The sequence below is a fragment of the Opisthorchis viverrini genome (assembly GCF_000715545.1).
Source record: "Opisthorchis viverrini unplaced genomic scaffold opera_v5_271, whole genome shotgun sequence".
Taxonomy (NCBI): Eukaryota; Metazoa; Platyhelminthes; class Trematoda; order Opisthorchiida; family Opisthorchiidae; genus Opisthorchis; species Opisthorchis viverrini.
In genome coordinates, this window is record NW_008751929.1 from 320,269 (window position 1) to 333,303 (window position 13,035).

General features: G+C 46.8%; 1 protein-coding gene across 1 annotated transcript in view; it reads right to left on the minus strand.

The window, feature by feature from the left end:
- T265_09371 (hypothetical protein) overlaps positions 1-13,035 on the minus strand; it is a gene marked incomplete at both ends in the record, with an annotated part of 67,259 nt that overhangs the window by 52,488 nt on the left and 1,736 nt on the right. The window contains 4 exons of the mRNA XM_009175414.1: positions 41-100; positions 138-218; positions 264-559; positions 12,618-12,831. Coding sequence (XP_009173678.1) covers positions 41-100; positions 138-218; positions 264-559; positions 12,618-12,831 — 651 coding nt within the window. The remainder of the gene's footprint in view (positions 1-40; positions 101-137; positions 219-263; positions 560-12,617; positions 12,832-13,035) is intronic.

Genomic DNA, 13,035 nt, shown 5'->3' on the forward strand with positions numbered 1-13,035 from the left:
AAGAGTAAGTTATAGTGCGTAAAAAAACACCTTGTCCCACCTGGATTTCCGTTTCTTCAATTAGCCCAGAATTCAGTTTCGACTCGTATCGTACAGCCCACTAAAATATCACTAAAATTTGAATATACGACACTTACACATATAATCCTTCCCAGTGTGTATTCAATCAGATGCGTCAAAAATAGTGAGACAGCGGGCTCGATCCTTGGACAGACACTCTGCAGTGATAGTTGAGAAAAAGGATCCTACGTGCTCCAACCTACCTTGAAAGAGGTAAATACCTTGTCTGCGGAAAGATATGTGGCCTTCTTCTTGCCTTTATCAATCAAGTAACAAAATTCATCGATCAGCTGAGCTGAGGGTCGGAGTTTCGGAGGAAAACTGTACTCGATCCTATCTCGCACTTCCGTGATGGAATGTGGGACCGAGGGATCACACAAACGTTTGATGATATCCGTGGTATAGTCGACAATGATTATTCTAGCCGAAGGGTCCAAGCGGACGTCAGACTTCCCAGCCTCGTGACAATGAAATTCAAAGAGCTTGTTACAAGCAGTGTCTAAGAGTCCGTTGTGAAGAATACGGTCAAAAGAACTGGTAGTTGAAGACAGACTTTGGTTGCAGGCCAAAGAGCTTTTGCTGACCATAATGGCTGGACGGAAAAAGGAAATTTCCCAACAAATAACCGTATATCGGAAAAATGCATGAACTAGTCATAAGGTTACACAATGCTGTGGACTAATGGAGCGAGGTAACATTGACAAAGAAATATAACTCAATCATCATAATACGCTATTTCTCGAAGAAAAGATCAGTCACGTAGTCATGGATAACCGATGAGTTGGAAATATCATCTCAAAGGGGTCAGGAGACATTGGATTGCGGAACTTTGTGCACCTACTGCACAACACTGGAGTGTTCACGTAGCATAGTCTCTCCTGCTAGGTTACTTTACTTTGCTTCACTGAGGCTGGTTTCTAAAACAGGACAGACCTGATCCGTAGCTGCCAGAGTCCATCAATCATACAGAAGGTGCACCAATGGCACCTCGCCTGTTTTCGGCATCGGACACCGTAGATGGGCTGCTGCTGCCGCGGAGACGATGCTGAACCCGACAGGCAACTGGACTAAGGTCTTTACTCGCATGTTTGTCAAGAGATTTGCAGTTGCTGGATATGGGCAACTAGTTTTGATACGTCGCCAATATGCTGCCAGACCGCTTCATCGAAGATCCGATAGATCTAGATTGGTTTGCATATAGTCCTCCAGTTGTCACACGACCTGAGGCCAGTGTCAGCTGCAGAATGGACATAGATATCAGAAATCCGTATTTTGTTTTTGAGGCTAACCTCCAACTGTCACAAGGCATTCTTCAGGTGTGGAAATGATAGTTCGAAACCACCACCACTTCAATCCCCGCTTGTCCATTCAGTAGAAAGTGGGGACCAACATATTTGACAACGGATACCGCTTCGTAAGGGGTTTCTTGTGGAATGAGTAACGGTTTGGAGCTTTTCGAATTTGTGAAGATTTTTACCTTGAGGAGGGCCAATCTTGGTGGTGTATTGTTCAATCTGGTCTAGTGCCACGATGAATCCCCGGGTTGACACCAAGAAAAAGGACATCTTACGCATATTCTAGACTGGACATCCAAGTATTCCCCACCATTTACACGCCACTGTAGCCCCTGCTAAGATTATCAAGCACCCAGTCGACGTAAGTGGACAGCACTAGAAAAGCAAGTCCACAAAGGTTCCTATCACTGAGTTAGGGGTCAGAATATGCATTGTTTGACATGAGTTATCCAGGCTTCAAGCGTAGTTTCAGTTCAGGTATGAGTACACACCCGCACCCACCCTGAGCGATGCGAGATTTCATGTTGTTCATTCATTCAGTATACGTTGATACCTGTGGATACGATTCCTACTTCGAGAGTTGTGTCACAGTTGGTGACAGCATCTGAGAAGTTTTTGTCTACTTAAAACATCTATGTTCCCAACAGGGCAACAAAAATAACAGCAATTGTTCAGTCGTCGGGCTCAGTTACCATCCCGCCAGAAAGGGCAGTTGCCTAGGCCTGCACATGAGCGGTCGAGGTACCGAGATTGGTTACGAACCATGGGCTTCCGGAACGAACATTAGCCACTGAGTTAACTCGAGCTCCAACAGGATACCTGTACGGGATATTTGCACCTCCTTGAAATAAAACGTTTATCAGGTTACAGTTGGAGTCTTCCTACTGCAAGTCTACAGAAAGTAGCAATCCCGTATTCAGAACATTCGTAAAGTGTACGTCTTCCATAGACTGCCTTATATCTATTGTGCGTGCATCGTTGCATCATTATTAACAAAGTTGGAGTTCATAAACAAGTCTTCAGTACCGTTTCCCCTTTCGGTTAATCTTGATATATATATATATATATAAAACAGCTTGGATACGTGGTAGGCATACTCTACCTTAGCGACTGCTGTTCACATGTATTAGGCGTACTGGAAGGAAAAAGGTGAGCAATCGAAGACCCGGTTTTCGGTAATAGACACGACCATGTCAGTCCACTAGCTACAATGTGGATCCAAAGTAGAACTATACAGGCCAGAGAGCTTGAAAGGCAAGGTCAGGCGTCAAAATTAGTTGAGTTCGAGGCTTCCCTATGTGAAATAAAAAAACACCCTGAAGACTGTCAGGATTGATACTTTAATGTTGTTTGTTTAATTTGTTTAATTGTATTTAAAACCAGTGGGAGGGATGGCCCAGTGGCTAGAGCACGAATTTACTGACTGGAAGGTACGTGGTTCGAACCCTGCCTCTGCATCTCGAATTTCCCTGTCTAGGCTTGGGCAACTTGGCAGTATCCAGGCCCCTGTGCTTCCTTTGGGTAACATGGCACCTAGGCACCGAAAAGGTGTTGCAACTGAATGATTTAAAGCCATAGAACGAAGGGAAAAGTGGAGGGAGGAGAGATCTGTTCTGGCTTATCGAAAACATTATGAGGTGCCTGCATCTCCAAACGCCCAATCAGACAATTTGGAAACTAATAGCACAGCCACTGACACTGATAAGTTAACACTTCATGCAATGTCTCCAGCCAAGCACAGGCAGTGTCAAAGGAGACCTCGTACTGGAAGGCGCACTGCACCAAAAACATCTACACTCTTCGTCATCTCTTTCACATCCTTCTGTCAAGTCATACATCCACCTCACGGTTTCCGCCATTCCGGAGGATACACAGAAAACAACAATCGTCTCGGCAGATGACGTTTCGCTATTCGTAGCACACACCGCAGTACACCACCGCAGCTGGTGGTGCTGGATGTTTTCCGCGACTGAAGTACCCACCGCAACACCAAATATCCATTTTCTAATTAGCTCTTTATAAATTAGTTACCCGCATCCAAAATCACTAACACTTACGATGTGTTGATGGTCAAAAACTCTCACAGGACTCACATCATCTGTCCACCACGCCATGTCTCACGACTATACAACGATACAACCTTTAGTGTACCTGGAAGACGCGACCTCTCAGATCAAGTGACATGACTTTTCACGCCACAAGTGAACCGAACTAGCAGACGCGGTCCGAGATTCCTCTACCCACTCCATCAGAGCCGACGTGGGTAAAATTCTCCAATCTCCGATTATTCTCCTTAAACTGCAGTGGGTATGTCGAAAGACTGTACATTATGAATCATGGCCTTGTACTTTGGAGGTGCCAGTCACTGCCGAAATATGGTATCATGGTCGTCAGTCCATTAAATAAGGCTTGTGCTTTGCTTTTGCCCTCAAAGATGAGGAAAAAGCCATCCGTGTATTGCAGATCGACAAGGTTCTCAACAGCAATGATTTGAACACAAGGATCTTGAGCTCCTTCCAGTATTCGCTCTGTTATTTCATCGACGACTGAATTGAGCAAGACCAGAGGGGGGATAATCACCCTTGTCGGACCCCGCTTTTGGCAGGGAAGCTTTAGGAGGGCTCATGCGCAGAAGTTTGTGAATACCAGGATCGGAGTGTGTTCACAAACTGGTGGGGCATACCCTGATGAGCGAGTGTGACTAAAAGCACCGACCAATCGACAGAATTAAACGTATCCATGACGTCAAAGAACGCCAAGATTGTGGATCATCTGCACATGTGATGTTGCTCCTGACGGAGTGTGAAGATGTGGTCAACGCAGCCTCTGCCCGGCCGAAATCCCGCTTGATTTTCACGAGTCAAGGGTTCGTGTTACACAGTAAGATGTCGAAGAATCAGTAACGCCAGAAGCCTTGTCACAACGGGAGTCAAACTAACACCTTTTTGGTTACTACAATCACTGCGAGTTCCCTTTTTGAAAATGGGCACTATTACCGATTTACCAAAGTTGTCTGGGAAGGTCTATTTCTCTCAGATAGACCCAAACAGGCTAGACAGGAACTGGCTGAGAAGTCCACCGCCATCCTTGAAAAAAACAGGTGGAAGGTCGTCACGACCAGCAGCACAATGACGCTTGGGTAGAGAAATACATTTGGACACTTCTGAAACTGAAGGCGGCTCCATATTTACAGTCCACCTTTCTGTTCGAGACCAGGATTCTGGATTGGAGGTAGCAGGTAGCCAGCTGAATTGCTGCTAGCAGTGAACCATTTTGGTCCCTGATTATTTTGCTGACAGGAGATTTCTGAAGGCCAGTTGAACGATTCAAGTGGAAAAGCTTGCGAACGTTTACAACATTCTTTGAGTCTTCCATTCCTTTGGCATTTCAGGTTCAGCAAGCTTCTCGGTCTGCGCGGATACTCAGTTTCACCTGGCGTCGGATGGTGCGTCGGGTGGAGTTGTGGCCAGGAAAGACCTGTCGCCGGGTCTCCAGCAAAGACACAGTCCTATCGGAGATCCAATTTTTGGATCATGTTGGCTGAGATGCACCGCAAACCGACGTTCCGGGTTTGAGTAGCGCTTTGGATATCTTTTCCCAGTGGCCGTTTATTTCCGATATCGTACCACTGGGCAAGTATAAACCAGCAGACGTTAAGTTCAAATCACTTAAATCACATGGTGGTTAGCCGCTGTCAGAGCTGCAGCCCAAAAGTGTCGTTTATTCTGAAACAAGTAGAAAGGTTTTCCTCAGAACTCTGAAAGGTGACAACCGCAAAATACAGCCGTGTCGATCCGATTTTCTCTAGGAACTCCGAAAAAGCAACGGGGAAACCTCCGGCTGCGAGCATCAGGATGATACACAGACGCATATAAAATGGCCTATGCCATCAAAACTTGCAACTTTCCTTCACAGACAACCATTAGATACAATCGAGGTCAGTAGCCCTGAGTAGTACCAGAAAATCTATTCAGACGAACGATGACCTTGACAATAAATGCAGGTTACTGAAATGCCAAATAATGAACGGCCCGAGGAAATACAGGCTGCTGATGGACAATAAAATCCAGGAGTCAGAAAGGTTTTTTCCTACTATAAATAGTACTCTCTTTCAGCTGACTGAATCGACTGTTCAGAAAAAAAGGGCTGCCTTCAATAAAACACTCAGCGAGGAAAACGGTTCAGAGAAACGTTCGGATAGTTGGGCCATTAATTTCAAAGAACAATTAGATCGGCCTTCTGATATGCGTCACGGATGCAATTGGGTGGGATGTTGATACAAGCTGTCCAACTGAAGATGGAATCAAGTGCCAACTCAATAGGGCGCGCGAAAGCTATGGAAAAACCACCGCGCCATCTACCTGGTAATCGAAGAACTCAAGGTTCTCACTAGCTATATCGTCAGCATATTGAACAAATAACGATAGACTTACGTGGAAGTCAAGCTAGGTACCATCCTATGGGTGAGCGAATAGACCAAAGTTCCACTCCCCTGTTAAAGCAATACAACAGCACCATTACCTTCTGTAGGCAACAGTGGTCGTCATTATTGATTCCGTCGACTGTCGGGCATTGTGGCAGTGTAAGTCAAGCAATAGATCTCCAACAAAGCTCTTGATATCCCCAGCTAACTCTTTTAGCGAGGAAAATTCAGCAAATCAAATTGTATCAGGCAAGAGTGCACACTCTGACCGTCCTCCACAACTGCGTCATCGACATGATAACAGGAAAATCCCTGTAACCTTATGATTCCCACAGACACTGTACAAAAAGAGTAGATGCAGACAGTTTTCCGGCATGCGGATTACACATCCAAACCAACGTTAACTGCGAAAAATAATGTCAAAGAGCGTCTTAGATGTCAAGGCTACCGGGCTGATGCCAAGATGGCTTTCGCATCATGTTGTTGTGTCCTCTTTGGAGACTGGGATAAAAGTCGATGAGCTCCTGTTGCATATTTGTTCTGTTTTTCAAACGTTTCACCATTTATTGCTGAATCACTTTCTTCCGTTTTCAGCTCTCAGTGTCAAAGTTTTGGATGAATAAAGCCTAGCTTCCGGGCCCTCAGTCTTTTCCATTCTTATTCTGATTGTCGCTGCACTCCATTCCTCGTCGAGCACAACAGCTCCATCCCGATGTTATTCTGTCTTCGCCTCAAACCTTGCATAGGAAGTTTGTCAGACTGTTCATTAGGGCCTCAACTCTTGTGAAAAGTGTGGGCTGTCTTGTCGTGTTGAGGGAACGATATCTCGCGGTGGACTTGTTGCTGACAGTCGTCTGGCGTCACGTTCCATTGAGATTCGTCTGGTACTCCCAAAGGCTATGTTGAAGGTCAGCTGATCTGTTGACTAGTGCTTGATCCACTGCTGAAGACGATTTTGCGAAAGCACTTCCCTTGTCTTATTCGTACATTGCTTTGTGCAGGACTGCATTCATCCATCCGGTTGATTGAAACAACTGAAACATGACGTGGCTGTTTCCTGAATGAAAGCCTTCTTCGACTCGTGAGCCATATCAATCCAGCAGCGTTCTTCGTTACTCTTCGAGCTCTTGATGATTCGGTGCTTGAGAATTCAGCGTGCACCATCACAGTATGTAGTTGCTGGTATGACTTCTGGAAACAATAAGACCTGTTGATCTGGACGATATCGTGTTCACTTTGTCCAGTCGAATGGCTTGGACAAACAGTTCTGAAAAATGGGCGCAAAGCTTGTTAAAATAGCTTCCATTCGACCATCAACGGTTGTTCGTCATCAGCAAGACTGCACATTTCAAGTACCTTTCCAGCTATATCAACCCCAAACAATTGAGCTGGGTGAGATAGCTCAAGTGGTTAGAGCGTAAATTTACTGACCGACCCCTGCACCTCAACCTACCCTGTCTAGGCTTGGGCAACCTGGCAGTGCTCAGCCCTCGTGCTTCCTTCGGGTGGCACAGCAGCTAGGCACCGGGTGTTACAGCTTTCGAGTTACTGAAACCTGTCGGAGTTGGTGAGCGGGGTTCCTTTGTTTCGGAACGCGTGATTTCGAAAGAAAGCGAACTGAAAATTGGACACGCACAGTGGTATGATCGGAGCCAAGCTGCATACGTCAGAGAGACGGACAACTATAATCGAGGCTTTTCATCATCAACTGATAGCCACATGATACAATTGAGCCTAAATCTGGCTTGCTGCTGGTGTCCTTCAAGTAACTCAAGCTAAAGACAATAAGGGTACTGCAAAATAGTCATCATCATCATCATCATCGACAGCATGACATCAGTGTTCAACACCGATGCTTCACTGCCGTACAACCATGACTTATTTGAAAGCCTTATTGTGAAGAAAAGAATAAAGGTGGATTGGCGAGGGATCTAGTGCTAGCTTAACACAATCATTCCGAGGTGCCTACACCTCGAGACATTCACTCAGGCAGTCATACTCCTCTGCCAAGTCAAGGGTTGGCCACCTCTCTGTTTACACCACTCCGAACTGGGCATGGAAAACAGTACTCTCTTCGGCAAAAATGATGGTTCGGCATGTCCCAACCAACGCAGCTTCTGGTGCTGGACACTTTCTTTAATGGAAGTACCCGTTACACAACCGAAAACACGCTTTCTAACTGCCTCGTTACGGATTCGCTGACACCAACCCACACGAGCTATGGTTCTGAGACAACGATTATCGAACACCTGAAGACGTCTCAGGTCCGCTGCTCGAATAGGCCAAGTCTCACAGCCATACAACAATCACCCTTTTGGCAATATTATTAAAGCTACACAGCCGTTTGAACGCGTCAGCATAGATTTTAAAGGCCCACTTCCATCAACCTCCCACAACAAATACCTTCTAACAATGATCGACGAGTACTCCCGTTTCCCATTCGCCTTCGCGTGTACGGATGTGTCCTCATCCACCGTGATCAAGTGTTTTAATCAGTTGTTCTCTTTGTTCGGAATGCCCTCATACGTCCATTCTGATCGTGGTGGAGCTTTCATGTCAGGTGAAGTACAAACGTTTCTTCACGACAGGGGTGTAGCAACCAGTCGAACTACCCGCAAAATAGAAGTTTCTCTGTCTTAACTGACGAAGCCCATGGAGCATGAGTAGCTCGTCTATCGTGCTAGAGTTACTTCCTGCTGCAGTGAAGCATCGGTGTTGATCACTGATGTCATGTTGTCGATGATGACGATGATGACTTCCTGCTAAAGCGATCTGGTGTAGGTTTGCATTGCTAATCCCATGTTCACAGCGAACCCTAGCGATGCTTAAGGAAGGTCAATAGAAGAAACACTGAGCTCTCATAAATTCCCTGAGGCAGGAGCCACGTATTCCATCCCTAAAGCGGTATAGATATTACCGTCACGAAGAGACCGCCATCCGCAACGGACAAACTGACGTCAAGCCGGCGCTATTATCATCATTATCAGCTGCAAGGACAGTACAATAGTTGTACCTGCCACAAGTTCGTCCACCGATGATTTGGGGGGTGGAGTAAGTACCTGAGCATTGGAGGCAGGAGCTAGTAAACTGGTGCGTAAATACAGCACTGTAGGTGGACTGTGAAGTGGGGGGTTGGGAAGGGAGCTATGCATTGAAGGCAATGGCGCGGACGCATGAGCAACATTGAGGGGTGTGACTCGAACATTTCTGACAATGTCTCCAACCATTGATGTGTCCCGCCTCGGGGCCCCCATCCAGGGAGACGGCAGTGACCAAGGCAGTTGGGTTTGCTGGTAATGGCTTTTATACTTCGCTGCCAAGTCATTGTTTGACCGCCTACGGCTCCCTTACACCCTTCACGTAGTTGTGCGGGAAGAACCCTTCGAGGAATTCGGCCGACTGGCATACGGAGCACGTGACCAAGCCACCGCAACCTATGCAGTGTGATTAGTTCATCTATCGTTAGTGAGTTATTTCTTCACTAAACCACTTGACGTACTTCAACAATACTGATCCGGTGTTTCCACCAGACTGGCAATGCTCCGAAGACATCAGTGAGCAAATACTGAAAGTCTGTTGACGTCCTCGGTACTCAGCGGCCATGGTTCCGAACCGTCTGTAGGATTGTAAACTCGATTCTTGATGGATAGGATGTCACGCCTATGTCACATATGGTGCAGGTTTACCAAAGCCGCTCTGGCCTTCCCAGCACAGAGGGAGATGTGGCCTTTGACGATACCACCGGTACCGACACAGCTGCCCAGGTAGACAAATTCGTCTACTACTTCAATCGACTCGTCCACAAGTATGAGGCTAGGGTTCGATTCCACGCAGTCTTGTAGCAGCACTTCACACTTTGTAGCTGTGAAGCATATGCTAAACCGTTTTGCAGAATTATCAAGGATATTCAATATTGTTTGCATTACCACGTCACATCCAAGAAGAGCTATGCCGTCTGCGTACATGACGTCTGTGAGCGAATGCCCCAAGAGCAGTTTGACCCCACACGTACTAGAATGACGTTTTGAATGACGAATTTGAAAGATGACAGTCTTGCCTGACACCAGTTGATGTGGTGAAGTCAGGCGAGATTTTCCGTAGAGCTTCACACGTCCTCAGAAGTTGGCATACAGCATCCTGAAGAGGGTCAAGAATTTATGGGGACAACTTTGCTCCAAAGAAACTGCCATAATGCCTGACGGTTTACAGAATCAAAGGCAGCTTTCAAGTCAGACACTCATTTTTGGTTGGCAGTGTCACTGTTTGAGAATCTGTCGGGGAGTTAAAGTGTGTTCGATGCATCCTCTTACAGGACGGAACACAGCATGGGTCTCCCTGTATTCAGCCAATCTTCGAAGGATAAGACCAGAGAGCACCCTCGAAGCCACCGCTACCAGGCTGATGCCATGGTGTCTTTCACGCAGCGCCCGCAAACCATTTTTGAAGGCAGGAAGAACTGTCGACATGCCCCATTCTGAAACCACTTTATCTTCATTCTATATCGCAGCAGTAAGCTTTGTTAGATGGGTCACTAGGGGTTCCGCGCATTCTTTGAAGAAGGCTGGATAGAGACCGTCCGGTCCTGGTGCCTTCTCACGTTTCAGTACCGATGTTTCTGACGGATGATTAAGATTTACATTCCGTTCGCCCGTATGCACCATCTCCAAAAGCTGTGTTCCAGGAGGCCAGCTAAACTGTTCTTTGAAGTGTTCGGCCTGTCTTTCCAGTCGATGTTTTTGCGAGTGAAGCAATGAGCCACCATTTTCACTTATCGTTTCACTGACCGTTGCTTCCCTAGGGCCAGTCGGGGAACTCAGTTGATACAGGACACGGCTGTTTCTGGTAGCAAAAGCCTTCTCCATCTCCCGAGCCTACGATGTCGTAAAGATGCTAACTTGCGAGTGCCTGATGAGAAAGGAACTGTCGGACGTGGACGCAGCGTGACGTGATCAGAATCCAGTAATGTGTCGTTGAAGGAATGGCAGTCTTGAATTGTCGGTCGCCATCGGTGACTGATGGTCAAGTGATTCAACTGGATTCACGGTTCTTTTGCACTTGGTAAGAACGTTTATGCTGGATGTTTGTGCTGGCCAGAAACCGTTGACGATCACTATTGGAAGAGTCATTCCCCGCTGTCTATGCGACGAGCATCAACTCCGATACGACCGCCTAGATGTGATTCAAAGGAGCTTAGGCGACCGAAATAAGCATTTATGTCGCCTACAAGGACCACAATGTCAGTGGTTCTTGACGCCGCCATAAGTATCGGGGATTCACAAAACCCGCCTTGACATTGACATTTGAGGAAGTCTGAACCAGTCATTCTACCTGAACTAGCACAACTGTCCAGGTAAACAAATTTCTATGCCACGTCAAATAGCACGTCTGCATGTATCAGGATATTTACGGATTTGCGGGTTGATACACATGATCGAGGCTTTCGCCCAAGCTTCCCGGGCCGGTTTCACTTTTGTCGTTAAGCGACCCCCGTTCATCTGAGATGCACAACCGAATAAAGGGTGTAGTACTGCTCTTTGTTCTCAAGGCAGGGCAGTTATTTTGCCGACGAGAGGACGCAACAAAAAAGGGCCTAAAAGTGCTTTCAGTTTGGTACTAGATACGGCGTGAACAATCGTCAGAGGAAGGGTACTCCACGCAACAATTACCCGAATCGAGGAAAAATGTTACCTAATAAAAATATGTACTCTTATTGCCATATTTCTGCCGTGCGTCAGTTAGGTAAATCGTCAAGTAACCTGTTGTCAAACCTTCTTGGAACAGGGCACAAGTAAGTATCAGATCACCTGGAGAGGCAACGATACGCCCGGGGAAATAGGCCAAGCACCGCGAAACATGTTTATTAATCACCGTAGTTAGATAAGCCCGTAACAGTCCATTGAACAAGCTCAGTGAGGGTTACGTCCTCCTTAAGTCCTGGGTGCAAACCCTGTATGGCGTAATCAACAAGCGGTCTCATATACGCCCCAGAGAGCACGTGGAAGTCCATACAATTAATACGGTGCATGGTTCGCCGAATCACCTGTAAAAAGCAAACATTTTTTGAGTCGACTTTTCATCTTGCACTCAGCATGACATGTATCAAGGCATCTCGACACCCAAATCCATTTCGGAAACTATTAATCCAAAATTTTGTGTAATACGTTCTTAGAGAGGTCAAAATGCACCTATCAGGTATGAATTTCACAGCAGAAAGCACGCAATCCATCATAGCCAATATGGAACAGCTGATGCACTGCTTCAAGCTGCAGGTCTTCCGGGATCTCCTAGCAGTAGATGGATCCATGCAAGTTTGAGCTTGCATCCATGTTCTCCTTTTGATGCGGGTTTTTCATCACGCGGCGTTTACCTTACGAGTTTCTACTGGAATCAGCAATCTCACTGCACAGAAACCAATGCCGCCTGCTTCACGTGACCCCTTGTAAATTCAAAATTGCAGTCTTCATGCTAAGAAACCATTGAATGCGCGCGCCGTCAAGGTTAGGTCAATGTAGACGGGTATATTAGGTATAAACGCAACTGGATACCGAGTGCTCTTAATTGCACTTAAATTGTGCTGCAGTGCGTTGACGCCCAGAGCCAAGTGTAGAGTGAAATGAAGGAAAATGTGGAACTTGCAGCCTGTGGTGGGGTGAACGGTGTGTATGCCTAGACACATGCACATAAATTACTTCACCCGTAGACCCGCTCGAGTATCCTGGCTGAAGCGAGATGGGATTACACCGGATAATAACGGTAGAAGGTCACAAAAGTAGGGACCCGCATCCGTAACTTATCCTGACCAGGGAGGTCGTCCCACCCTAATCGTCCCCCTCAAGTACCACCTGTGGTTGTAGCTGCCGCAGTTTCGTTCACCGATGGTTTGGTGGGAGGGGTAGGTAGCTGCGCGTTGCAGGCGGGAGCTGACATATTGGTGAATAAATTCAGAACTATCAGTGGGCTGTCAAGTGGTGAGGTGGAGTTGGAAAAGGAGCTATGCATTGAAGGCAATAGCTTGATTGCACGAGCGCCATTGAGGGCGCGACTGGGCCATGTCTGACACTGTCCCTAGCCATTGATGTGCCCCGTCTCGGGGTCCCCATCCAGGAAGAAGGCAGTGACCAGCGCAGCTGAGTTTGCTGGTAATGGCCTTCATACTTCGCTACCAAGTCATTGTTTGACCGCCTCTGGCTCTCTTCCACCCTTCACATGGTTGGGCGAAAAGAGCCCTTCGAGGAAGTCGGTCGACTGGCATACGCA